The 26,985-nt window shown below is 45.6% G+C and overlaps 1 protein-coding gene across 2 annotated transcripts in view; it reads right to left on the reverse strand.

The window, feature by feature from the left end:
• SSR1 (signal sequence receptor subunit 1) overlaps positions 1–26,985 on the reverse strand; it is a 557,116-nt gene that overhangs the window by 279,925 nt on the left and 250,206 nt on the right. For both annotated transcript variants that reach the window (XM_044064904.1, XM_044064905.1), the window contains exon 4: positions 22,219–22,481. In XM_044064904.1, the coding sequence (XP_043920839.1) occupies positions 22,219–22,481 (263 nt within the window). The remainder of the gene's footprint in view (positions 1–22,218; positions 22,482–26,985) is intronic.

Raw genomic sequence — 26,985 nt, forward strand, 5'->3', positions numbered from 1 at the left:
TGTCCCTGTGCAAAATTTTGAAGTTGGTAGTTTTGGGGGTGGGCAAACAGATCTATGTCCGGGCGTCCCCATTTTTGAGTTATCATTGCAAATTCTTGTGGATCTAGTTTCCACTCGTGGGGATCCATGATGTTTCTGCTTAGGTCGTCTGCCAGTGTGTTTTTCTTTCCTGGCAGGAATTCTGCTTGTAATTGAACTTGGTAAGACAGTGCTGTGTTCCACAAGATCATTGCTTGCCTGCATAGAGGGTAGGAATGTGTGCCCCCTTGCTTGTTTATGTACCACATTACTGTGGTATTGTCAGCCTTTAGTTGTCCTGGGTGTAAGAGGTCCTTGAAAGGGGGCTGTTAGGGCATTCTGTACTGCTAGCATTTCTTTTTGATTGATATGCAGATGTCTTTGATCTGTAGTCCATTTGCCCTGAATGCACTGTCCTGCCATGTGTGCTCCCCAGGCATAGTCTGATGCATCTGTTGTCATAGTTTGCCTGGCTGTGGGTAAGGTGAAAGGCTGACCCTTGTTGAGGTGACATGCCTGTGCCCACCATAGAAACTCCTGTTGGAGGCAGGGAATTAGTGCTATCATTGTTTCCAAGCTGTGGCTGTGCCGAGTCCATACGCTTTTCAGGTACCATTGTAATTTCCTCATATGCAGTTTTGCAAATGGTATTAGTAGTATGCAAGATGCCATGAAACCCAAGGCCTGCAGAATTTTTCTTACAGGGAGTTGGGTCTTTGCTGCCATTGTTTTGAAGTATTGAGTCAGCTGTTGCTTGTCTGGTGTGAGATAAGCCATCTAGGCCGTTGTATTCAAGCTGGCACCCAGGAATATTATGTTTTGTGAGGGCACTAGTTTTGATTTATTTTTGTTTACTGTGTACCCTAAGGAACTTAGAAGGTGTTTGACAAATGCCAGATGCTTTAAAAGAATGTCCTTGCTTTCTGCTTGAATAAGGCAGTCGTCCAGGTATGGGTATATTTGAATTCCTCTTTGTCTGCAGTATGCAATTACTGGTGCCAGGCATTTTGTGAAGACCCTGGGCGCAGTAGATAAGCCAAAGGGCAGTGCAGAGAATTGATAATGGGTTGAACCTGCAATGAAGCAGAGGTATCGTCTGCAATTTTGTCTGATAGGGACATGCAGGTATGCCTCCTTGAGGTCCAACGTTACTAGCCAAGCATTCTTGCCCAGCATGGGAAGAAGCTGCTGTAGTGTTAGCATCTTGAATTTTGGTACTTGTAGATAGGTGTTGAGAATTGAAAGATCCAGAACGGGTCTCCATGCTTTGTCTTTTCTTGGGACTAGAAAGAGTCTTGAGTAAAATCCTTGTCCTTGCTCCTGTGTAGGTACCTGTTGAATGGCTCTCATGTCCATGAGCTGTAATTTGTTTTTTTGCCTCTGCCCATTGATTTGGTGGCAGGTTTGGCATTCCTTTTATCTTTGGCAAGGTATGAAAGTGGAATCTGTATCCTTGTGAGACAATGTTTAGGACCCATTTGTCTTTTGTGATGATGTGCCAGTTGCCTGCAAAAAGAGCTAATTTTCCTCCCAAGGGAGCTGCCAAGAGAGATTTGCTTGGTAGTTTGAGGATTGAGTCATTGTGTTTGTCTTCTGCTAGCTTGGGGCCTGTCCTCTCCTCCTTTCTGGGTAGCAGTACCCCATTGGTGAGGTTTGTAAGGGCCTTCTGACTGACCTCTGCCCCTTGGGCATCTGTATTTGCCCCTCTGTGATCTGTCCGAAGCTGGAAAGGACCAGTTTTTTGTTGGCCAATTTCTGCTGAAACGAGGGGGTTGTACCTGTAAAAAAATCCTTGACCATCTGCATAGACTTTGCCTTATCCTCCATTTTCTTCAAAACCGGTTCTGCTTTGACACCAAATAATACATCCTGCCGTAAAGGTGCATCCAATAATTTTGCTTTAACATGATCAGGCAGGGTTTTGTTCTTTTAACCAAGCATGTCTACATATAACAGAGCCAGTAACAGCTGCTCTACAGGAAGCTTCCAATGAATCAAATCCACATTGTAAAGTATGTTTGCCCACCTGTTCAGCTGCATGCAACAGATCCTGCATTTCCTTGAATTCAGACTGTTCAGAATGTGCTCATTTTTTGTTTTAATTGTGACATTAGGAATTGCTGATATTTCAGCATGTGAAACTGACAATTTAATGCTCTCATAGCCAGAGTAGCTGAGGCGTACATCTTCTTACCCCATATAGGGCTCTGGAATCCCTTTCAGAGGGTACAGGATTTTTAGTCATAGAAGCTTTAGCCCCTTTGGGACCCTGGGAAATTGTTTCTGGGTCAGCCACAGGGCTTTTATAAAGGAATTTGTGTGTCAGGTACTCTGTAGTACCGGTCTGGTTTGGCTGGAGCAGGAGGTAGAGAGTCTGGATTTAGACTAGACTCCAAGTAATTATCCATCCACAATGTCTAAAACTGGAGGGATAGCAAGTTGTCTGTGCTGGGGTAGTAAAAGGAACTCTGAGCCTTTTCTTACAATCAGAGTAGTCCTGGCCTTCCCAGTGGAAAATGTTCCCTCATGGTATGCAAAGTTTCCCCAAAGGAGTAGTCTTCAGGGGGAGATGCTGAGGGAATAGAGTCTTCAGCATCAGAGTCTTCATAAGGGGGAAAAGTGTAACCCTGTTCCTCAGAAGAATCAGAGGAAATTGAAACCTGGTCAGAGGAAGCATAATCCTCCTCTTGTCTTGGTCTTTTATCTGGAGGGGGATGGGAACCCCTGATTAGGGTTATCAAATCTTCAGCCATCTTAAGCATCTGTTTCTTAGGCATGGGGCCTTGAACTGTAGAGTGATGTACAGTCTTTTTTGGCTTTAATGGAATTTTAAGCTTAGCATAAGATTTAATGGTGAGTGTAGTCGGTCTGAAGACACCTTTCTACAACCAAAGGGGTTTGTGTACTGCACCGGGATCTCTTTCTGCTCCGGTGTCGGAAGGGCCTAAAGAAGATGGCTGCGATAGCCTAGTACACTCCGCTTGAGAATCCGCAGCTGTCTGGGGTTCCAATTCTGCGGTCGTCAGGGGCTGCGTAGGCACCTCACTGAAAACCGGAGAACCGGCGACAGGCCCAGCAGAGGCCTTGGAATCTGGCTTGTTCCTAGGCTGCCTGTCCTTATCCTTGCGTTTTTTATGCATGCCGGTCGTCGGCTGCTCCGACTGCATGATATAATTAAATTTTCTACCAAAGTAATGTCGTGCGAAGTCAAAATGGCGTTTGATAGTTTGTTTATTAAACCTAGCACAAAACCGACAACCTGTGACGTCGTGGTCTGGGCCTAGGCAAGGAATACAATAAGAATGGAAGTCCTTATGAGGTATTTGCTTCCCACAAGAAATGCAATTAACTTTTTCTGACCTCGGACTGAGGCAAAAACAGGTTCCTCAATGGGGTACTTGGCTTTATTGAAGACTTCGGACTGAAATTCAATTTGAAAATCTCAGTTGTCGGCCGACCGGCGCTTGCGAACTGCTTCGGGCACCGCGCAGCAAGAAAGACTGAAGAAAATGGCGTTGGATGCCTCTTGTATACCCCTGGTGCACTGACATCAGGGAAGAAGCGACAGCAACCGACGCCGGACCAAGACTTTGGAACTCAGGCCGAATGCGGGACCGCCTGACGGCAGGATAACCCAAGTGTGATGACTGCAGCAGGGTAACACGATGAACATCTATCAAGAGAAAACTCACTCAGATAGAGGAATTACAGATGCCACATGAACCTTAGCAGCAGAAACCTTAATTGCCAAGTTACTAACCTGCCCCCTTGACAGCACCACTTTTGCTGGCAGAACCTGTCACAGGAGATAAGCTTGGCCATCAACACAGTGTGTTCAGCTTGTCAGTGAATCTCACACCAGAAGTTCACTTTTGTGACATTTGATAAAATTTAAAAGAGTTTGAAGCCCTTACCTGTAAGCAAAAAGATTTTCAGTTGATAGAAAACTGCTGGCATTTACAGAACCATTAGCTTTTGCAACTGCATGCATTCCAAACAATTTAAAAAACAACCCTTTCAACAAAAGTACAGTTTTGTACCTACCATAAATGTAGATGTCCGATAGATATGCAACTGCAGTCATAACATATGGGTTGTCCTGCCTCAGGCAGCCCTCGGTCGGCCGGATTCCAAAGTCTGGGTCCGACGTCGGCTGATGTCGCATTTCTCTCCGGCCAGAGGCTGGAGTACATAAGCATCAGCCGCCATCTTCTTCAGTGTTTCTTGCCCCAGATGCCAGGTGCCCTCCAAGGAAGGCTGTAATCAAATTGGAAGACAAAAGCAGGTTTCCAGACAAATAAATAAGCAATAAACAGATACACCATAACAGATATCCCCAGCTAAGGATAACAGGGAGAGGAGTGGACCCAAGGCATACAGGGGAAGGAGGGAGGGAAAAACCGACTGCAGTTGCATATCTATCGGACATCTACATTTATGGTAGGTACAAAACTGTACTATGTCCTTCAAGAATGCAACTGCAGTCATAACATATGGGTTGAATACCATAGCTTAGTTGGGGGAGGTGGAATGCTCTAAGAAAAAGATGGTGTAGCTATCAATCCCTGCAGGACTGCCGAAGCAAAGCCTGCTCTGGATCTGGAATATAAAGGGTGGTTGTAATGTTTGGAGAATGTATGCACGGAGCTCCACGTAGCAGCTTCTAGAATGTCTTTTGTAGGCACCCCTCTTAAGAATGCTATAGAGGTGGCTGTAGCTCTGGTGGAGTGTGGTCTGACATTGGCTGGCGCACACTTTCCATGGAAGGAATAACAGAATCTGATGCAATGTCCAATCCATTTTGAAATAGCCTGTTTGGAAATTGTTTTCCTTGTACTCCAGGGGCGTAAGCTACAAAAAGCTGATCAGACTTCCTACCGGTCTTGGTTCTGTCCAGGTAGTAGCGAAGTTGTCTGTGAATGCCCAAGGTATGCAACAGTCTTTCCCCTTTGTTCTCAGGATTGGGAAAGAAAGTAGGCAGGTGAATTGCTTGATTTAAAGAAACCCTAGATACCACTTTTGACAGAAAGGTAGGGTTGGTTCGTAAGGAGACCCTGTCTCTGTGAAAGGTTATGAACGGTGGTATTGCCATTAGGGCCTGTAATTCCGAAACCCTTCTTGCTGAGGTAATTGCCAACAGGAAAGCTGTCTTCCATGAGAGAAATTGTAAGTCCACAGAAGCTGCTGGCTCAAAGGGAGGTAGAGTCAGTTTTTCTAGGACAAAGTTGAGGTCCCAAGCTGGTACTGGAGCCTTTCTTGGTGGCTTTATATTCTTGATTCCCCTAAGGAATTGCCTTAACAAAGGATGTGAAAACACAGGTGGATCAGTGTTGTATCTAGCTGAAATAGCTGAAGCATGTATTTTTATGGAAGAATATGAGAGTCCATTCTGTAGCATGTCTGCCAAATATTCCAGAATGAGTGGGATGTTCAATGATGCATCATGACCCTTGCTGGTATTCCAAATGCTGAATCTCTTCCATTTTGCTGAGTAAACCTTTCTGGTGGATGGTCTTCGGGCTTCTGTTAGTATCCGCTGAACTTCCTTGGAGAGAGATAGATTGAGGTTATTCATGGGATCTCCCAAGCTGTTAGCTGCAGCGTCTGAATGTTGGGATGAACTGTCTTGAAGTTGTGTTGAGTCAAAAGTTGGGGCCATTGGGGAAGGGCCCACTTTTTGTTGTGGCATATGCTCCATAGTAGTGGGTACCAGTGTTGTCTTGGCCAGTCTGGAGCTATTAGGATCCCCTTGGGCTTCTCTGCTTTGATCTTTAGTAATACTGTGGTCATCAGTGGCAGAGGTGGGAATGCATAGATTTTTAGGAAGGTCCAGTTGAATGAGAGAGCATCTATTTTCCATGCTTGTGGATGATATGTCCTTGAACAGAACTTTTGCAGATGATGATTGAGGTGGGAGGCAAATAGGTCTACTTCTGGCCTGCCCCATGTCGAGGTGAGTCGTATGAAGATTTCTGGATGTAACCTCCACTCGTGGGGGTCTAGGAAATTCCTGCTTAGGCTGTCCGCCAGCACATTGTCTTTGCCTGGAACAAACTGGGATTGCAACTGTATGTTTAGGCTCAGTGATTTTTCCCAAAGATTCATTGTCAGTCTGCAAAGGGGGTAAGAATGGGTGCCCCCCTGCTTGTTTATGTACCACATCACAGTGGTGTTGTCTGTCCGTATTAGCAGGTGGCCTTGCTGAAGTTGTTGTCGAAAGGCCTCGATGGCATGCATTACTGCCAGCATTTCTTTTTGGTTGATATGCAGATGTGTTTCCTTTGGAGACCATTGTCCTTGAATACATCTGCCCTCCATGTGCGCCCCCCATCCAAGGTCTGAGGCGTCTGTGGTCATGGTCTGTGTTATCTGAGGTTTTTTGAATGACATACCTGTGTTTGCCTGGCTTACCGAGGCCCACCATAGAAATTCCTTTTATAGGCATGGAATGAGCGGTAAGGTTGCCTCTAGGTTGTTGCTGTGTTGAGACCATAAGCTTTTTAGGTACCATTGAAGCTTTCTCATGTGTAGTCTTGCTAATGGAACCAGGAGAATGCAGGATGCCATGTAACCCAGGGCCTGTAGGAATCTCCTTGCAGTCATCTGGGTGAGCTTTGCCAAACCTTTGAAATAATGAGTTAACTTCTTTTGCTTGTCTTCTGTCAGGTAAGCCATTTGAGAGGCTGTGTCTAGTTTGGCTCCTAAGAAGGTTATTTGCTGGGATGGCTGAAGTCTTGACTTTTGGAAGTTGACTGTGTATCCCAGAGCCTGTAGCAATTGTATGACATAATTCAAGTTTTCTGTCAAAATCAGTTTGTCGTCCGTTTGTATGAGGCAGTCGTCCAGGTACAGGTAAATTTGGATCCCCTGGAGCCTGCAATGAGCAATTACTGAAGCCAGGCATTTCGTGAATACTCTGGGCAGTAGATAAGCCAAATGGCAATGCTGAGAATTGATAATGCTCTGGCCCTGCAAGAAATCTGAGGTATCTTCTGCAGCTGTGTCTGATAGGGACTTGCAGGTATGCCTCCTTGAGGTCCAGAGTAATCAGCCAAGACCCCTTGCCCAGCATGGGAAGGAGTTGCTGTAGAGTCAGCATTTTGAACTTTAGTACTATGAGAAAAGTGTTTAATGCGGACAAATCCAGTATTGGTCTCCATTGAGTTTCTTTTCTTGGAACAAGGAACAGTCTTGAATAAAAGCCCTGGCCTTGTTCTTGTTGTGGAACTTTTTCTATTGCTTTGATCTGAGCAAGCAGAGAAATTTGCTTGACAGCCTCTGCCCTCTGGTTTTGTGGTAGGTTTGGCATGCCTTGTTTTCTTGGCAAGGTATGAAAGTGGAACCTGTAACCTTGGTCTATAATGTCCAAAATCCATTTGTCCTTTGTCAATCTGTGCCAATTGTCTGAAAACAGAGATAATTTTCCGCCCAAAGGAGCTTCTGCTTGCTCCTTGGTCAGCGGAACTAGAGGAAAGTCATTGAGATTGTCCCTGTGGGGCAGGAGAAACCCCTGTGTCACTTCTTTGGTTTGCTGGTTGCCATTGTCGCCCCTGTAGGAACCTCTGTATTGTCCTCTTCCTCGCCACGCCTGTTTTGCCCTTTGAAAACTTTCAGGATTAGGAAAGGACCAGTTTTTAGAAGGCCAATTCCTGCTGAATCTGGGTGGCTGAACCTGGAGGAAATCTTTGACTGTCTGAACTGACTTGGCTTTTTCCTCAATGGACTTTAACACATCTTTAGCATTAGCACCAAAAAGCTTGTTATTTTCCAAGGGTGCATCAAGAAGTTTTGCCTTAACATGATCTGGTAGAGGTTGTTCTTTTAACCATGCATGTCTACGAATGACCGCCCCCGTCATAGCTGCCCTACATGAAGCTTCCAATGCATCATATCCACACTGAAGAAAGTGATTGCTAACTTGCTGAGAATTATGTACAGCCTCCTGCAAAGACTTCCTATCTAAAGGTTCAGGAGAGGCCAATGTTTTCTGTAAATCATCTAACAGGTAATCCTGATATTGAAACATATGAAAGAGACAATTGAGAGCTCTCATAGATAAAGTAGTGGAGGTGTAAACCTTCTTCCCCCATCTCTCTAATGACCTAGCTTCCCTGTTGGAAGGCAAAGGATTTTTGGAGGTGGTAGCCGAAACCCCTTTCAGTCCCTGTGAAATTGTTTCTAAATCAACATGGGCCCTAAAGAAATGAGAATGTGTTTCTGGGACCCTATAGTATCTGTCAGGCTTGGCAGGAGCAGGAGGAAGAGTATCAGGGGTAACACTGGAGTCAGAGTATAGATCATCCAAAACATCAAGCACAGGAGGTATAGCTAAGGGCCTGTGTTGGGGCTTTTTAAGGAAGGTTCGAAGGCGCTTTCTGGAATCAGAATATTCCTGGCCTTGCCACTTAAAATGTTCCCTCATGGAATGCAGAACTTCCCCAAAAGAAATATCCTCAAGAGGGGAGGCCGAGGGGATGGAGTCCTCTGCATCTGAGTCCTCATAGGTCTGGAAGGGCTCTTCCTGGCTATCGGAGTGAACAGAGTCCTCAGAATCTTCATCTGAAGGGAGAGGGTCAGAGGGTTCAACCCTGGGCCTCTTATCAGGAGGAGGCTGGGATCCTCTCTCAGGATGGGCCTGGGAACCTCTGATCATGGAAATTAAGTCTGCGGCCATAGTCATGATTTGTGTTTCAGGAGTAGGCTGAGGTAAGGCTTTAGCAGTAAGGTGCTTGGTCTTGCTGGCTGCCTTAGCATGTGTGTAGGCCTCGATAGACATGGACATGGGAGGCCTAGCAGCTCCACGTGCAGTAGTGACCTTATCCACAGCAATGGTCTCGGGCATTTCCTCGGTTTCAGTATCCGGAGGAAAATCAATAACTGGCGTCTGTGTGGTCTCCGGTATCGGTAATGCTGTGTCTTCGGTTCGGAGCGGTGAAATAACCACCTCAGAGGGAACCGGGGCACTCGCGGTTGGTTTAGGCATGGTGTCGGTGGAAGACGCGGGCCGAGGATGTCAGTCCCGGTCTTTTCGTTTCTTAGGAGTCTGCGATGTCGGTAGTTCCGACGGCATTGTATAATCAATTTTTCCAAAAGTCTTCAGCGAACTCCGCCCGGCGCCTGAGAGTGCGCTTATTGAAGCGAGCACAGGCGGCACAGGCTGAGACGTCGTTGTCTGGGCCAAGGCAAGGAAGGCAGTAAGAGTGGAAATCCTTATGAGGTATTTGTTTACCACAAGACAAACAATTATTTACTTTTTCAGTAATTTCTGACATCGGCTGAGGCAAGAAAAGGTCCCCAACGGGGTACTTAGCTTTTTTGATGACTTCGGATTCGAAGAATACAGGAGCTGACCGACCGGTACTTGCGAACTGCTTCTGCTTCGGGCACCGCACGGCAAGAAAGACTGGAGAAGATGGCGTCGGCTGATGCTTATGTACTCCAGCCGCTCTGATGTCGGAGAGAAATGTGACATCAGCCGACGTCGGACCCAGACTTTGAAATCCGGCCGACCGAGGGCTGCCTGAGGCAGGACAACCCATATGTTATGACTGCAGTTGCATTCTTGAAGGACATCTAAGCATGGTCTATTTCAGCATTTTGCAATAGTCAGTCGGCCATGATGCTTCTGCTTAACCAAATGCACACTACCTCCTAACATACTGAAACTTTCCAGCACAGCAGAGTCGCTCCTCATTCCCTTTAGGAGACTGGACTGCAACATAATACGAAATGACAATTAAACTGTTCACCCACAAAACATGGAGGGCCTCCTCATGAGCACAACTTAAGAGAACTCAAGTCAATCTGCAGAACATAAGCACTAGATTTAGAAGTTCCAAAACAGTGAACTCTCCTCTACAGAGCTGTGCAGTACTTTGAAAAAAACAGATATTTAAAATCAGTAGATTCAAAAAGTAATTTTAAAGGCCTAGTAGAAGTGAAAAAGTACAGTTTTGTACCTACCATAAATGTAGATGTCCGAGAGGAATGCATCTGCAGTCTTTACAAATGGGTTGTCCTGTCGTCAGGCAGCCCCTCGGTCGGCCGGATTCCAAAGTCTGGGTCTGGCTTCGGCTGGTGTCGCACTTCACCCGACGTCATTGCGGCAGTTAGTCGGGTATAAAGGCATCAGCCGACGCCATTTTCCTCAGTGTTTCTTGCCCCAGATGCCAGGTGCCCTCTTGGATGGCTAAATTTGGATAAATGCCAAAGTTTCCAAATAGTAGAGAGCAAACACACAAAATAAGCATGTATGTACATATATACAAACAAATACACCATAATAGATCCCCCCCCAAGCTAGCTGAAGATTGGCAAATACCCTAGGAGTACCTCGGAGGGGAAGGAGGGTGGGTAATCCTGACTGCAGATGCATTCCTCTCGGACATCTACATTTATGGTAGGTACAAAACTGTACTATGTCCTTCAAGGATGCATCTGCAGTCTTTACAAATGGGTAGAATACCATAGCTAAACTAGGGGAGGAGGAAATGAGGAGAGCTTATGGTGTAGTTAGGATCCCTTGCAAAACAGCAGTGGCAAAACCAGCACGGGATCTAGAGTATAGAGGTAAGTTATAATGCTTGGCAAATGTATGCACGGAGGTTCAAGTAGCAGCCTCTATAATGTCCTTGGTAGCCACTCCTCGTAAGAAAGCTGTGGTAGTGGCTGTAGCCCTTGTGGAGTGAGGCCTGATGTTCTCTGGAGTTTTCTTTCCATGGAAGGAGTAACAAAATCTAATGCAATTTCCTATCCATTTGGAGATTGTCTGTTTAGAAATTGGTTTTCCTTCCTTTCCTGTTGCATATGCTACCAGAAGCTGGTCAGTTTTTCTATTGTTTTTTGTCCTGTCCAGGTAGTAGCGCAATTGTCTGTGTACATGTAAGAGCCTTTCTCCCCTGTTCTGTGGGTTGGGGAAGAATGTAGGAAGGTGGATAGCCTGATTTAAAGAGACCCTGGATACCACCTTAGGCATAAATGTAGGATTTGTTCTCATGGACACTATCTTGATGGAAGATCAGGAAGGGTTGCACTGCCATTAATGCCTGTAGTTCAGAGACCCTTCTTGCTGAAGTTATTGCCAGCAGGAAAGCAGTCTTCCAGGATAAGTATTGTAATTCTGCTGTTGCTGCTGGTTGAAAGGAGGAAGAGTCAGTTTTTCTAGCACAAAGTTCAAGTCCCATGCTGGCAATGGAGGTTTCCTGGGAGGTTTTACATTTTAATTCCTCTCAGAAACTGTCTGAGCAGAGGATCTTGAGAAGACAGGAGGATCCAAGCTGTATTCTGCTGAAATAGCTGATGCATGTATCTTGATGGAAGAATAGGACAGGCCTGTATGGAAGAGCTCCGCCAAGTACTCCAGGATGTTGGCTATGTTCACCAGTGTCACATCTTGCCCTTTGCAGTACTCCAGATGAGATATCTTTTCCATTTTGCTGCATAATTCTTTCTTGTTGAAGGTCTACGAGCCTCCAGGATTATGTCTTTAACCCTTTGGGATAAATTTGGGTTAATTGCTGTTATGTAATGTTCCAGGCAGTTAGCTGCAGAGTTTTTAGGTTTGGATGCAGGATGTTGTAGTTGTTCTGTGTTAGCAGTAATGGGATCAGGGGCAGTGTCCATATTTGTTCCCGGGACATGCTCCTCAGCAGTGGATACCAATGTTGTCTTGGCCAGTCTGGGGCTATCAGAATGATCCTCGGACGTTCCTCTTGGATCTTCAGAAGCACCTTGTGCATCAAAGGAAGTGGTGGGAATGCGTATGCTGTCAGGATTTTCCAACTGAAAGATAGGGAGTCCACCTTCCAAGCAAGTGGGTGGTAAGTCCTTGTGCAGAATTTCAACTGGTGATTGAATGGGGATGCAAACAAGTCTATTTGTGGTAATCCCCATTTCCTTGTGATGGTTTTGAAGATGTCCGGATGCAGCATCCATTCGTGGGCATCTGTTGTAGTTCTGCTTAATATGTCTGCTAGAATATTTTCCTTCCCTGGTACATAAATTGCCTGTAACTGAATGTTGTAGCTCAGAGCCACATCCCATAGGTCCAGTGCCAGCCGGCATAGAGGGTAAGAGTGCGTGCCTCCCTGTTTGTTGATGTACCACATAACTGTGGTATTGTCTGTCCTTATCAACTGGCCTTCTTGGAGAAAAGGTCTGAATGCCTGGATTGCCAATTTTACTGCCATCATTTCTTTTAGATTTATGTGCAGATGCAGCTGGTCTTGAGTCCATAGGCCTTGAATGCACTTGCCCAGCATGTGTGCCCCCCAACCGAGGTCTGAGGCATCTGTCGTGATGGTTTGTCTTGGTTGACTTTTGCAGAAGGGCAATCCTGTGTTTGATTGGCAGGCCTGAGCCCACCATAGGAACTCTTGCTTCAGGCATGGGATCATTGGAATTTTGGTTTCTAGGCTGTGCTTGTGCTGGGACCACAAATTCTTTAGGTACCACTGTAGCTTCCTCATATGCAGCCTGGCATGAGGGACCAGTATTATGCAGGATGCCATGAAGCCTAGAGCTTGTAGCACTTTTCTTGCAGTTAGATGGTTCTGCCTTGTTAATGCCGAGAAGTAGAGAGGAAGTTGCTCTTTCTTTTCTGCAGTTAGAAATGCCATTTGTTTTGATGTGTCCAGTTCTGCACCCAGAAAGGTTATTGTTTGGGATGGAATCAGCCTTGACTTTTTTGTATTGACTGTATATCCCAGGGCTTGTAGCAGGTAGATGACTCTTTGTAAGTCTTCTGTTAGTTTGTTTTTGTTGTCCGCTTGTTATCAGGCAGTCGTCCAGGTAGGGATAGATTTGAATCCCCTGAAGTCTGCAATGAGCGATTACTGATGCCAGGCATTTCGTGAACACTCTGGGCAGTAGATAAGCCAAAGGGCAATGCTGAGAATTGATAATGCTCTGATCCTGCAAGAAATCTGAGGTATCTTCTGCAAATTGGTCTTATGGGGACGTGCAGGTATGCCTCCTTGAGATCTAGAGTTACCAGCTAAGACTCCTTGGCCAGCATGGGAAGAAGCTGCTGTAGGGTCAGCATTTTGAATTTTGGAACAATGAGAAATGTGTTTAAAGCGGACAGGTCTAGAATAGGCCTCCATTTGTTTTCTTTTCTTGGTACCAGGAAGAGTCTGGAGTAGAATCCCTTTCCTTGCTCCATAGATGGTACCTTTTCCACAGCTCTCATTTTTAATAATTGAGATATTTGTTTTAGAGCTTCTGTCCTTTGAGTAGGTGGTAGGTTTGGCATTCCTCTCTTTCCTGGTAGAGTATGGAAATGGAACCTGTAACCTTGGTCTACAGTTTGCAAAATAAGAAGTTATGTACCTACCATAACGTTCCATGTTAGTTGTCTTCTCTCGCCTTCTTTCTTGCTTGATGGGTTCGAGTCCCTCGGCTCCAACTCGGCACTTGCTAAGCTCGAGAGTCACTTTTACCAGCTCGAGGCAGACCCATATCCCATGATGCAAGGCGGTAAGTACCCAGATCTCGTTTGCTGACAAAGGGCAATAGCACCAAGCATAAAATACTTCCCAAAGGAAGAAAGAAAACTTACAGATGGAAGAAGGACCAGGTCTGAATGGTCTTCAGCATAACAGTTTCTTATAACAAGGTCTGTCCAGGCCAGGGGAAGGAGGGAGGGTTGCAGAAAGAAGGAGAAGACAACTAACATGGAACGTTATGGTAGGTACATAACTTCTTAATGTTAAGTTGTCAATCTCGCCTTCATTCTTGCTTGATGGGACCGTCCCTAGCACCTCTATCCTGGGTGGCTCAATGGAACAAACTCTTGAGGACTGTAGAGCCAAAACTGGCTCTGTCCCTGGAGGCCAAGTCCAATTTGTAATGGGAAACAAAAGTGTGAGGAGTGGCCCAAGTGGCCGCTGCACAAATAGTGTCCAAAGGAAGTCTAGCTTGAAAAGCTGTAGAAGTAGCTAAGCTCCTAGTTGAATGTGCTTTAGGTTTTGAGCACAGCTGTTTTCCCCTGAGTATAAATTTCAGAGATGACCAAGAAAGCCATCTGGACAAGGTCACTTTAGAAACAGGAAGGCCTTTTTATTGTCATAGGAAACAAAAAGTTGATCAGATTTTCTAAATTTTTGTTCTGTCCAAATAATATCTAAGTTGACGGTGGACATCAAGATAATGTAGCTTTTGTTCAGCTCTATCTGAATAGTTAGGAAAAATACAGGAGATCAATGGATTGATTCAAATTGTTCTTTGAAGCGACCTTAGGTAAAAAGGTTGGATTAGTTCTCAAAGATACTCTGTCTTTGTGAAAAACCAAATAGGGGGGTCGAACCGAAAGAGCATGAAGTTCAGACACCCTCCTGGCAGATGTAATAGCCACTAGGAATAAAGTTTTCCAAGAAAGATATTTCAGGAACAAGAAACAGCTGGCTCGAAGGGGAAGAATCAAGGATGTCAGCACTAAATTTAGATCCCACTGAGGAGGAGGATTCCTGATTGGAGGCTTTAGTAGGAAAATACCTTTCAAGAAGGCCCTGCAGAGCCTATGGGACATAATATTATGATCTGCTATCCCGACATGAAAATTGGAAATAGCAGCCAATTGAACTCTGACTGTGGAAGAAGAGGAGCCTGCATGAAAAATCTCTGCTAAGAAGTCCAGGACTGCCTGAACAGGGGCAGTAAAAGGATCAATATTCTGGGCCTTAGCCCAATAAGAGAAACGTTTCCATTTGCTTGTATAAATCCTCCTGGTAGAGGATTTTAGTGAAGCTACTATGATGTCTCTAACTGGGTTAGAGATCAAAGGAAGCCTGGCTAAGGAAGGAAGTGGAGCAACCATGCTGTGAGGTTGAGAGAAGGGATTGACCGGTGCAGCTGACCCGATTGGTGAATCAGAAGATCTGGCACTGGGTCCAGATGCCACGGCTGCACCAAAAGGTAATGGAGGAACGGGAACCAAACTTGTCGAGGCCAGTAAGGGGCAATGAGAATCAATTTGGCTCTCAAAACGGTAGCTTTCTGGATCACCTGAGGGATCAGAGGAAATGGAGGGAAGGCATAAAGAAGTCCCTGGGGTCAATCCTGGGTCAGAGCGTCTCTGGGGGGATGGCCTGATAGAGGGAAGAGGCTGAAGAAGTCTGGACATTTGCTGTTTTGGGGAGTAGCAAAAAGATCGCAACATGGACGACCCCATTCCAGAAAAATCTCTTCTGCTATAGATTGCTTGAGAGACCACTCGTGAGGCATGAGAATAGCTCTGCTCAATCTCTCCGCTACAATGTTGGTTTTCCCAGGGATATGCGTTGCTACCAGAAACCGATGAGAGGAGATCGCCCATTGCCATAGTCTGAGCGCTTCTCGACACAAGGCGTAGGACTTGGTTCCGCCCTGTTTGTTGATATACCAAACTACAGACATGTTGTCTGTGTGGACTGCAATTGTCCCTACGGGAAGAAAGTCGTCGAGGGCTTGCAACGTTAAAAGCACTGCTCTCATCTCCAGGACATTTATGTGCAGATGGTACTCGAACGGCTGCCACGTCCCATGAACCATCCTGCCCTGATAATGACCCCCACCCGATCAGGGAGGCATCCGTGGTGACAGTGGCTATCGGGGATGGGGTACAAAGTACCTGCCTTGGTGAACCTGAGGCGATGTGATCCACCAAGCAAGATGCTCTTTGCATGTCTGTGTCACCAGAATCTGGTGACGCATTGGAAGTTGCTGGTATGACCATTGTGTGAACAGCATCCACTGAAGAAGGCATGTAGAATCGAGCCAGGGAAGAAGAGTAATGGCCGCAGCCATGAGACCTAATACCTTTAGAACCATTCTGGCCTGTACTTTCTTGCTGGCCAGAATGATCCTGACATGACTCTGAATGTCTGAAACTCTTTGATCTGTAAGGGTAGCTGACATCCGAACAGTGTTTAAGATTAGCCTATGAAGGTAATAGACTGGCAGGGCGATAAGGATGACTTTTCAAGTTGATTGAGATGCCCAAATGAGAACAAAGATCTATTGTGTAATCCCTGGCTTGTATAAGCTGATGCCTGGTGGTGGCTGACAGGAGCCAGTCGTCGAGATACGGAAACACCTGGAATCCTTGACGCCTCAGGTGAGCCGTGACCACTGCCATGCATTTGGTGAACACTCTGGGGCTGTAGTGAGACCAAAGGGCAGGGCTCTGAACTGGAAATGACTGGACCCCAGCCGAAAGCGGAGAAATCTCCTGGAGCGTCTGTGAATTTTGATGTGATAGTACGCATCCTGAAGATCTATTGAGCACATCCAGTTGTCCTTCTGTAAGAAGGGCAGAATTGACTGAAGAGTGACCATTCGAATCTTGTCTTCCTGACAGACTTGTTGAGTCTGCTGAGATCCAATATTGGTCTCCAGTCTCCCGTCTTTTGGGGACCAAAAAGAACCTTGAGTAGATTCCGGCTCTGAATGGTCTATTGTAACTGGCTGAATGGCTCTTTTTGCAGTAGTTTTGAGACTTCTAACTCTGCAATTTCCTTAGACCGGGTGGTACATCTGGAAGGGAACTTGAGGGGAAGGGACTTTCCTCGAAAGGAATTATGTAACCCTTGGATATGATCGACTGTACCCATCTGTCTTGAGTGAGGGAATGCCAGGCTTCTGGGTACAGTGATAATCGCCCCGACTGCCTCCAAGGAGGGACAGCCGGGCAACACCTCAGGGATGCTGAAAGGGCTTGTCAGAGAGAGGCTCCCTGTTTCCCTGGTTTTGGACCCTCTGCCCCTAGAGCGTCTGTTGTTGTTACCCCTCTGCCTCTAGGGGTAAACTGACCACGTGAATGGCGTGACTCCTTGGGATTTCTGAACCACATTTTCCCACCTTTCTGTCCTTTGGGATAAGGTCTAGAAGGGTGGAAAACGGACTCCAACAGCAGAAAGAGTCTTGCCGTCCTGTTCGCACCTGGTCAAGGTTTCTTCACCTGAGGGCCAAACAAAGCTGACCCATCAAAGGGAGAATTTGTGAAGGACGCCTTAAAGGGATCCGCAAAATCACATAGCCGCATCCAGGCTTGGCGTCTAAGAGCCACACCTGTACCTGCGGCTCTACTGGCCCATCCGCAGCATAAGATATTAGCCGCATGGAGGAGTTTGCAATGGAATTGAGGGTTCCTAGCTGCAAAGCAATTTTCTCTTGAGCCCCTGCAGCTGTAGGATCCTGAACTACTTCACCCAGCTCCTTAAGGATATACCTCTGGAGTCTGGTGAAGTGACATAGGTAATTCAGCAACGATAGCAAAGGTCGCTGAGGAAAACATCCGCTTACCGCACCTATCCATGGTCCTAGAGTCCTTATTAGGAGGATGGACGGCACGGAAGGATCTGCAAGTTCCTTTTGGTGGCCGTAGCCACCACCATGGCATCAGCGGGACACCCTTAGTGAGGAATTGCTTGTCACACGGGCAGTGATAAATTTTGAAGGCCTCCTAGGGACTGGCTCTACAGAGTCAGGAGCTGCCCACGCTTGCAATAACCTGCATAAGGGGGTCGAAGGCGGAGACACCCAGGAGGTGGAGGGCCGAGATCCAAACGCCTCTAGGTATACTGACTCATCCTCAGAGGGATTGTTGGTGGGCCAGTTTCCCCTCTGTTTCAGGAGTTCTAGGATGTCTGAGAAGGAGACATCCTCAGAGGGGATCTAGGGATCCCTCTGACTCATCAAAGTCAGTATCCAAGTGACAGACTCTGGGAGTCTACATGCTTCCTCTTACAAGTCCTCTTCCTAGGAGGATCTCCCGAAACATCAGGAGAATCCTCGAAGAGGGGAAATTCCCAATGGGGAAACCTGAGGCGGAGGATCTCTGGGTCCTGTAGCAAGAGAAGTGGCAGAGATGTCAACAGGTACTATAGAGGGAGGAGCTACGGAACAGACTGCTGACTGATACCAGTGGCCAGTACACTCTTCATCACCTCGAATGCTCCCTCCCAGGCAGGTCCGAGAGAACCCGCTCCAAGAGCTAGGAACTCCAGGGACCACCGAAGGGAAGTCTCCGAGGCAGATGTCGGAGCAGAGCTCACCAAGGCCGAGGCTCCAAGGGGAAGAGCGGGTTCGACAAGGGTCCGATGCCACTCACCCCTCGGAGGAGACCATGGAAGCCCGACCACGAATCCCTCTAAGGAAGGTCTCAAGAGGAGATAAGAGTAGAGGCTGAAGGAACAGAAGGGGTATCCGCCCTCCAGCCGTAGCAGTAACCATTCGAAGACTCCAACTCCAAGCTCTGGGGTAGAGTTGAAGGAGGAACTGTAACGGGTGTGGACCAACAGTAGTCTGTTGAGACGGACTATGTAACATTTGGGCCAGTACCTGTGACTTAAGTAATCTACTGACCACTCTCTAGGTCATGATCTGACAGTCTGGATGACCTTGAAGATCGGCTCGATGGCTCCGTTCGAAGGAGAGGTGAAGCCGGAGCCGACAGTATCGGCTCCAAGGAAGGAGACCTCGACCTCTTCCTGGAATGAGCCATCGGAGCCGATACTATAGATCCTGTCGGAGCCGAAGACTTATCGAGCCGACAGGAAGCTCGATGCATCGGCTCCAGCCGAGCCGATACAGCCACCAAAGTAACTGTGTCGGAGCCGATCGAGCCGACACGATGCCTGCCACATGGGTGTCGGAACCGATCGGAGCCGACACGAAGTGTCGATAGATTCGGCACCGATAGCCATCGGTGCCAAGGTTTTGTTGCCAGAATCGGCTCCAGCCGAGATCTCGACTCTGAACGAGTCGGAGCCGAGGCCGCAGGCTTAGACACAGAAGCCTGGGCCTTGGAAGATTTAGCTGATTTAGATGGAGCCGACTCAGCCGGAGAGCCCTCCGCTTAAGAAGGCCCCTAAGGATCAGCTTATTGCGTCTTTCCTGCAGGACTCTCTGGCTGAAGGAATGACAAATAGCACAGGAGTCCTGCAGGTGAAGAGGCCCCAGGCAATACAGGCAAGACGTGTGACCGGCCGTCAGAGACATCTTCTGACAGCACGAGTCACACTTTAAAACCTGAGACCCTCTCCTTTGACATGGTGCTTTACAAAACACACACACCAGTCAAAAATTAACTTAAATAAAATACCAAAAGGTATTTCTATAAACAAACACACACACCCTAACAGGGAGGGATGGGATGGGTAAAGTTTGACTAAAATAAATTAGAAAAGACAGGGATTTTCTGTCACAAAAGTAAATAATTAACTAATAACTAATAATTAAGGGTTTTAAGAAAAGGGCTTAAATATCCAAAAAGTGAATCACTTACCAGGAGCTGGTAAAAGGAGGACCTCATAAGCGAAGCGGCAAACGAGATCTGGGTACTTACCGCCTTGCATCATGGGATATGGGGCTGCCTCGAGCTGGTAAAAGTGACTCTCGAGCTTAGCAAGTGCCGAGTCGGAGCCGAGGGATCGGCTCCGAACCCATCAAGCAAGAATGAAGGCGAGATTGACAACTTAACATTCCATTTTTCTCTTGTAATGCAGTACCAGTTTCTTGAAAATAAGGTTAGCTTTCCGCCTAAGGGTGCTTCTAGTTGTTCCCTGGTAGGCGGTGCCACCGCCAAGTCACTGTGATTGAGTTGTTGTAGTGGTGGTGGCTGTATCCGTGCCTCGTTGGTTGTTACCCTGCCACTGGCGACCCCTGTAGGCACCCCTGGATTGGTTTCTGCCTCTAGAGCGCCTATTCCTGCCTCTTTGTGCCTTAGAGGAGTCCGGAAAGGACCAATTCTTGGAGGGCCAGTTCCTGCTAAACCTTGGAGGTTGAACTTGTAAGAAATCTTTCACTGTTTGCAGAGATTTTGCTTTCTCTTCCATCTTTTTTAGTACCTGCTGTGCAGGGGAACCAAATAAATTGACCTTGTCCATAGGTGCATCCAAAAGCTTAGATATGACATGGTCTGGTAATGCCTGTTCTTTCAACCATGCATGCCTCCTGATAACTGTGCCAGTCATGGCTGATCTAAAGGAAGCCTCCAGTGCATCATAGCCACATTTTAAAGAATGGTTACTAACCTGCTGTATGTTATGTACCATTTCTTGAACATACTTTTTATCTAAAGATTCTTCAGAGGACAGCTTTTTAGTCAACTGGTCAAGCATAAACTCTTGATATTGAATCATATGAAATTGGCAGTTCAAAGCTCTAGCTGACAAAGTAGCAGAGGTGTAAACTTTTTTACCCCATCTCTCTAAGGATCTGGATTCCCTTTCAGAGGGGAGGGGTTTTTTAGAAGAAGTAGCTGCTACAGCTTTAGGACCCTGGGAGATAGTCTCTGGATCTGCAAAAGGCTAAGTGGTGATGAGTGTCCGGGACCCTGTAGTACCTATCGGGCTTAGCAGGAGCCGGAGGTAAAAATCAGGAGTAGTGCAAGCATCATTAAATGCATCATCAACAACAGAAAGAACTGGGGGTATAGCTAAAGGCCTATGCTGTGGCAAATGTAGAAAGGTCCTAAGCCTTTTTCTAGAGTCTGAGAAATCTTGGCCCTGCCACTGAAATTGTTCCCTCATAGCATGCAAGGTTTCCCCAAAGGAAAATTCCTCAGGAGGAGAGGCTGAAGGGATGGACTCCTCAGCATCAGAGTCTTCGTAAGGAGAAAAAGAAGCCTCAGGAGGGCCTGTATGTTCTGAGTCATCAGAGGAATCATCTGTGGATACTGGCTCAGGGGGCTCTGCTCTTGGCCTCTTGTCTGGAGGAGGGAGAGAGGCCCTGTCTGGGTGAGGCTGGGCTCCACGAATTAAAGAGATGAGATCCTCAGCCAAAGAAAGCATATGGGAGCTGGTGCTGGGCCTGTGAGAGGGGGGCTTGGCAGGCACAGGTTTTGATGCTTTGGCTGCTTTAGCCCTGGCAAAGGAATTAATAGACATAGCTGGAGGAGGCCTAGCAGCTCCACGTGCAGGGGTTGAAATATCCAGGGGAATGGTGTCTGATAAATCCTGTGAAACCGCAACAGAAGGTTGGATTTCAGAAGCCGTTTCTACCAGGTTAGAAGAGGCCTCGGTAGAAGGCATGTTATCGGCTGAAGAAAGAACCGCTTGCTCGGTTTCGGCCGAAACAGAGACACTCGTGGTTTGCTTAACCGCGGTTTCAGCCGAAACCGCGACCGAAAGTGTCGGTCCTTTTCTTTGCGTTTTTTGGTTATTTGCGTAGTCGGAGGATCCGACGGCATAATGTAGGCAAAATCGGAGCCGAAAAATCTGTTCAGCAAAGTCTGACCGACGTCTAAGCGTCCGTCGGTTAAAAAAAGCACAGGCTAGACAAGCTGCTACGTCGTGGTCTGGGCCTAAGCAATGTATGCAATAGGAGTGGAAATCTTTATGAGGTATTTTATTAACTTTCTCTGACAACGGCTGAGGCAAGAAAGAGTCCCCAACGGGGTACTTAGCTTTATAGAAGTCTTCGAAGTAGTATTCGGTAGTAATAATCTCTGGATCTGACCGACCGGCACTTGCGAACAGCTTCTGCTTCGGGCGCCACGCGGCAAGATAGACTAAGGAAAATGGCGTCGGCTGATGCCTTTATACCCAAATAACTGCCGCAATGACGTCGGGTGAAGTGCGACACCAGCCGAAGCCAGACCCAGACTTTGGAATCCGGCCGACCGAGGGGCTGCCTGACGACAGGACAACCCATTTGTAAAGACTGCAGATGCATCCTTGAAGGACATCGTATACTTTACAAAAGCCGCAAACAGACAAATTCTGTACCTTTATCACAGTATGACATAAAAAGTAAATTCAAACAATCAAAGCTCACTCCAAAGGGTACAGCAGAAAAGCAGGCAGAACACAGCAGCTGAAGGCCCAGGCTTCACCATGCCAGTCCATATCCGTGTTTGCTACTGCTACCTCAGCCTTATAGTCAGAGCAGGAGCAAAGAAAGCATTTCTTATGAGAGCCCAAGTTTTTTTTTTTTTTAATGCCTACTTACTGCTTGACAATATGTCAACGAAAGGAAAAAAAATCAATGATTATTAAGTGATGAATACTGGAAAAAAATAAAGAAATAGCTTTCTATCACATCTCAAGCCATTTTCAATCATGAAAGACCTTTAATTTCCTGATCAGGGAAGCCTATACAAGTAGGCTTCTTCTACAAAGTAGATCACTAGTTTGGTTAAATGCCCTACATGCAACTGGAGATGCTGCATTTGTCTGAGTACTACTTTCCAAAGAAGGCAAGAGAAAAAAATGTACTTACTGCAGTATCCTTGTAGTTCAGGTTGATGACTAGTCCAAAAGGACGACCTCCCATAGGTTCTGCTGGGATGAAGGAATACTCAAAGGTGGCCTGTCTCTGGGGTTGTACCAAGGTATTAAGCTGAAGAGCAGTGAAATTCTGGATGTAGAATTGGTAGTCCTGAGGATAGCGGAAGGAGGCATCCAGAGACTCTACAACAAAATCTTCGCTGCCTTTATTAGTGAAGCCAACTAAGAACTTCACAATGTTATTGGCTGGGAAATCTAAAATCAAACAAGAAAGGTACAAAACGGAAAGAATATTTTACAAAATTAAGACTCAAATGCAAAAAATACCTTAAATACATGACTATGCTAGTCACAGAAAACATTTGCCAGGAGGCTACATGCACAAATACACAATTTATAACCTCAAAATAAACACTTTGTTCTTTTACTTAAACATTTATCCTTTACACAAACATTCATCCTTTACACAGACAGAATTACTAACATTTCATCCATGACGTACTTGTTTTAGATTAGCTCAGCTGGCATTTACCACTGCCAAGAAAGCACTTCACAGTATACAGAAATCATCAAGACATTGGTGTGCATTTTTGAAGCTATACATAGAAAAGCAGAGCAATTAAAAGCATTCTCATTTTTCAATATCAACAAGCTTTGTGATATATAGTGCCTCAAGTGATAGAATTAAGATGAAAAAAAGAAAGAAATTCACCTGTGAATGCAATTTAGCTACAACATTTTTACCTGTGAATGTGACTGGAAATATCTGGATTTATTTATATTCCAGCAATACTGAACACTTTTCCACTCTGAAGACAGTCTATCTGGCTTTGTATTTACAAAGCAGAGTACTTATTTGTTAAGAGTTTGTTCCCTCTACATATGATGCAAAAATTGGTATGTTTATTTATCCTCTGTTACTGCTAAACTTCACCAAAACGGTGCTGTCCCTACATACTCTACTGTGTAATTATGCCACCAGTGATTCTCGTGCGCACGCACACCCACACTCACTATAAAATTTTCCAACAGTAGGTTTTCTTGCCTCCATTAGTATCTGCTGTATGTCTTCAGTAAACAGCTGCCTAAAACGTTATGCAGTCAGTTGAAGTTGTTTGGAGTCTGGATGTATCAAACCCCTGCTCTTGCGAGTAAATCCAGTCTGTAAGGAGGTGTGTGGAAAACTTCTGCTGGTCAGTCCCCAAAAAGGAGGAACACTGCTGCCTGGGCCACAATGATCTTTACAGATTCCTAAAGAATCTTCAGAAGTATCCTGGATACCAATGAAAAGGGTGAAAGTGTACAGGGACATTCCTGTGCAAGGAAACGAAAAGGCATTAGTGTTCCAGGTCTTCTTGCATGCAGTCCTGGAGCAGAATTTTGCCAGTACAGGTCCGAGAACTCCCCACAGATGGATCAACTCATTAAATACCCCCCAACCTACTTTCCATTCTTGAGAGTCTGCCTTTGTCCTGCTCAGTCTGCCACAAAATTTTTCTCTGACAAAGTAAGACGCCTGCAGAGTGCTGTAAAGCTACATTCCATGCTAACATGACTAGTCTGTACAGGGGGGAAAGATCTGTCTTCACCTTTGCTTGCTCAATGACAGCTACTATATTTTATGTTTTTGTGCTTTGGCCAGTCGTTACACTACCAAAGACTCTGCACTCCTACCCCTTGAAATTCCTGTCCAACAAATGTCCGAGGTGACAACTGTGACAGACTGCTTTGGAACCAGAGGGTAGACATGGATTAGGGGATATTAGTGTTTTACAAGTGATTTCTCTTCACAAATCCCAGAAGTGGACTGTGACAAGATGATGGGTGTTTGTGCTGGGACCAAAGACATTTCAGATACCACTGTATCTTTCTCTTGTGGAGTCTTGCAAGAGGTATCATGAGAATCACGGATGCCATGAGACCCAAAATTCTGAGGCAGTACCCTTGCAGTGACTGAAGTCTTCAGTGAAAAAATCCCAGAATAGGTCTTAATATAGGTCTATTTTTTCTCCTGTAGAAGATGAGCTCTTTATAATGGTGTGCCACTGTGTGAAGGAATACAAACATCTGAATGTTCCTTTGAAATCTTAGCCTGCGTCAGTGCTCTCATCCAAATGAGACGCTGACACTTTGAAAGACTCTGTAAAGATAACCAAGTCATCTAAACATAGAAAAATGTAGACACACTGTAGCCTTCCATGGGCTATGATGGAATCAAGAAACGTGAACATTCCTGGAGGAGTGAATAGTCGAAGGAGTAAGCCAGAAAACTGATAAGGTTGTGTGTGTCTGGATCACATTAAAAAAAAAAAAGCCTGAAATCTGGATGACTAGGAATCTGATAAGCATTTGTGAAATTTAATGTTACGAATGTCAAATGAAGAAGGGGCAACAAGTTGTGAAGTGAAAGCATTTTGAACTTGGACACCATCAGAGATTGGCTTCGGAAAGAAATACCCAAACTGGTCTCAAAGCATTTTATTTTGTTGGCATTAAAAACACTCTCGAATAAAATCCCTTTCCCAATTGGGAAGGATAAACTACCTTAATTACTCCTCGTGACAGCATGTACTGTATGACAAGAAGAAAACTAAGGTTTTGTCTGGTGGACATGGAGGCATTTCTTTCCTCTGACATATGTAGCCTTGCTGAATCAGCCTCAGAATCCATTTGTCTTAATTTGTTGCTAGAGAGAAACAAATATTCATACTTTGTTGCTAGAGAGAAACAAATATTCATACTTTCTGGAAGCCATAAGGGATTGCTGGAGGGACAAGGAACCCTTATATAGTCATTTTGCTTTATCTGACTGTCCTCTGTTCTGGGAGGCGCCTGTCTTTTTTGCAACCCCCCTGCTATTGCTTTGTAAACATTAGCTTATCAGTATTCTGGCAAGACTGTATTTTTGTTTTGCCAAAACTGGTCAAGGGAGCAGGAAAATCTCTTAGAAAATGTGGAGGGCGGCCAAAAAATTGGCAAGATTCCCTGAATCAGCTTACCTCTTTTTTTTTGTTAATCTCTGTAGCAAAGGAGCCAAAATTAGAAGTTATATACTTACCATAACTGGTATCTGTGTTGTTCATTTTCATTCTTCCTCACTACTGGGTTCATGGATCAGACCCTCTGATCCGAGGCTGCCACATTTTTCCAGATAAAGAAAACAGTAAAGGCAGAAAAAAAAATCAAGAGGCTAAAACCAGGAAAATAAAGGTTCCTACAAATAAAATAGGAAGTTTAGGAGCCAACAGGTTGAGGGATGGCTGGGAGGGAAGGTGAGGAAGAATGAAAATGTGAAAATGGACAGCATAGATGCTAAGTTACGGTAAGTACGTAACTTCTAAATCTGATGTTGTCTTTTTCATTCTTCTTTATTGGGTCAGAGACCCCAGCTAGGTTATTCTTAGCTCAGGGAAAGATATGCCAGAGCACTGTCTAATCAAAAGACACACACTACTTCCGGAGACTATGTCCAATTAATAATGTGTCACACGGGTACGAGTCTGACCAAGTGGCTGCAGCACAAACATCAATGGACATTCTGGGAGAAGACGTAAGATGTAGCCACAGATCTTGCAGGATGGGCTTTAGAAGGGTGAGGCAAGTTCAACCTAGTTTTTGAATAAATCAGTGAAAAGTACAGTTTTGTACCTACCATAAATGTAGATGTTCGAAGATCCACATTGCTGCAGTCCTTACACTTGGGTAGTCCGCTGTCCTCGGTCGGCCCGAATATCAAAGTATAAGGCTGACGTCGGTCAAGGCGCATTTGACTGACATCAGGACGTCAGGGTACAAATGCGCATGACCGACGTCATATCCTCAGTCTTTTCTTGCCCCAGATGTCAGAAGACCCTAAAAATAAAGGTCAAAACCAAAAGACAGCAAACCAACCAACCAACCACCCTTGCACTAATTATATGTACAATATATACAATATACACAATATGTACAACCCAACCCACACAACCACCTCTAACTACAGAGGGAAGGAGGAGGTAAATTGACTGCAACAATGTGGATCTTCGAACATCTACATTTATGGTAGGTACAAAACTGTACTATGTTCTTCATCTCACATTGCTGCAGTCCTTACACTTGGGTAGAATCCCAAAGCAGAGGTAAGGGAGGATGGCTAACTACAAGGAAGCAGGAGCTGCCAAAATGCCCTGCAAAACAGCAGTGGCAAAACCAGCCCTGTATTTAGAGTAAAGTGGCAGGTGATAATGCCTAGAGAAAGTATGCACTGAACTCCAAGTAGCTGCCTCCAAAATATCCTTGGTTGCCACTCCTTAAAAAGCTGTTGAAGTGGCAGTAGCCCTAGTGGAATGAGGCCTAATCCCAGCTGGAATCTCCTTGCCATGATGGGAATAACAGAAAGCAATGCAAAACCCAATCCACTTAGAAATAGTTTGTTTTGACACAGGCTTGCCCTGAGAACTCAAAGCAAAAGAAACAAACAACTGCTGAGACTGCCTGAACCCTTTAGTTCTGTCCAAACAATAACGCAACTGCCTGTGTACATCTAAAGTGTGCAAAATCTTTTCCCCTTTATTTTGAGGATTTGCATAAAAGTAGGCAAATGAATAGTTTGGTTTAAAGCCACACTAGAAACCACCTTAGGCATAAAGGAAGGATTAGTACATAATGATACCCTATCCTTATGGAAAATCAAGAAAGGCTCAACCGCCATAAGGGCCTGCAATTCAGAAACCCTTCTTGCAGAGGTAATGGCCAACAAAAAAGCAGTCTTCCATGACAA

Source organism: Protopterus annectens, chromosome 3.part0 (genome assembly GCF_019279795.1).
Source record: "Protopterus annectens isolate FY-2018-M chromosome 3.part0, PAN1.0, whole genome shotgun sequence".
In the NCBI taxonomy this organism is placed as follows: domain Eukaryota; kingdom Metazoa; phylum Chordata; order Ceratodontiformes; family Protopteridae; genus Protopterus; species Protopterus annectens.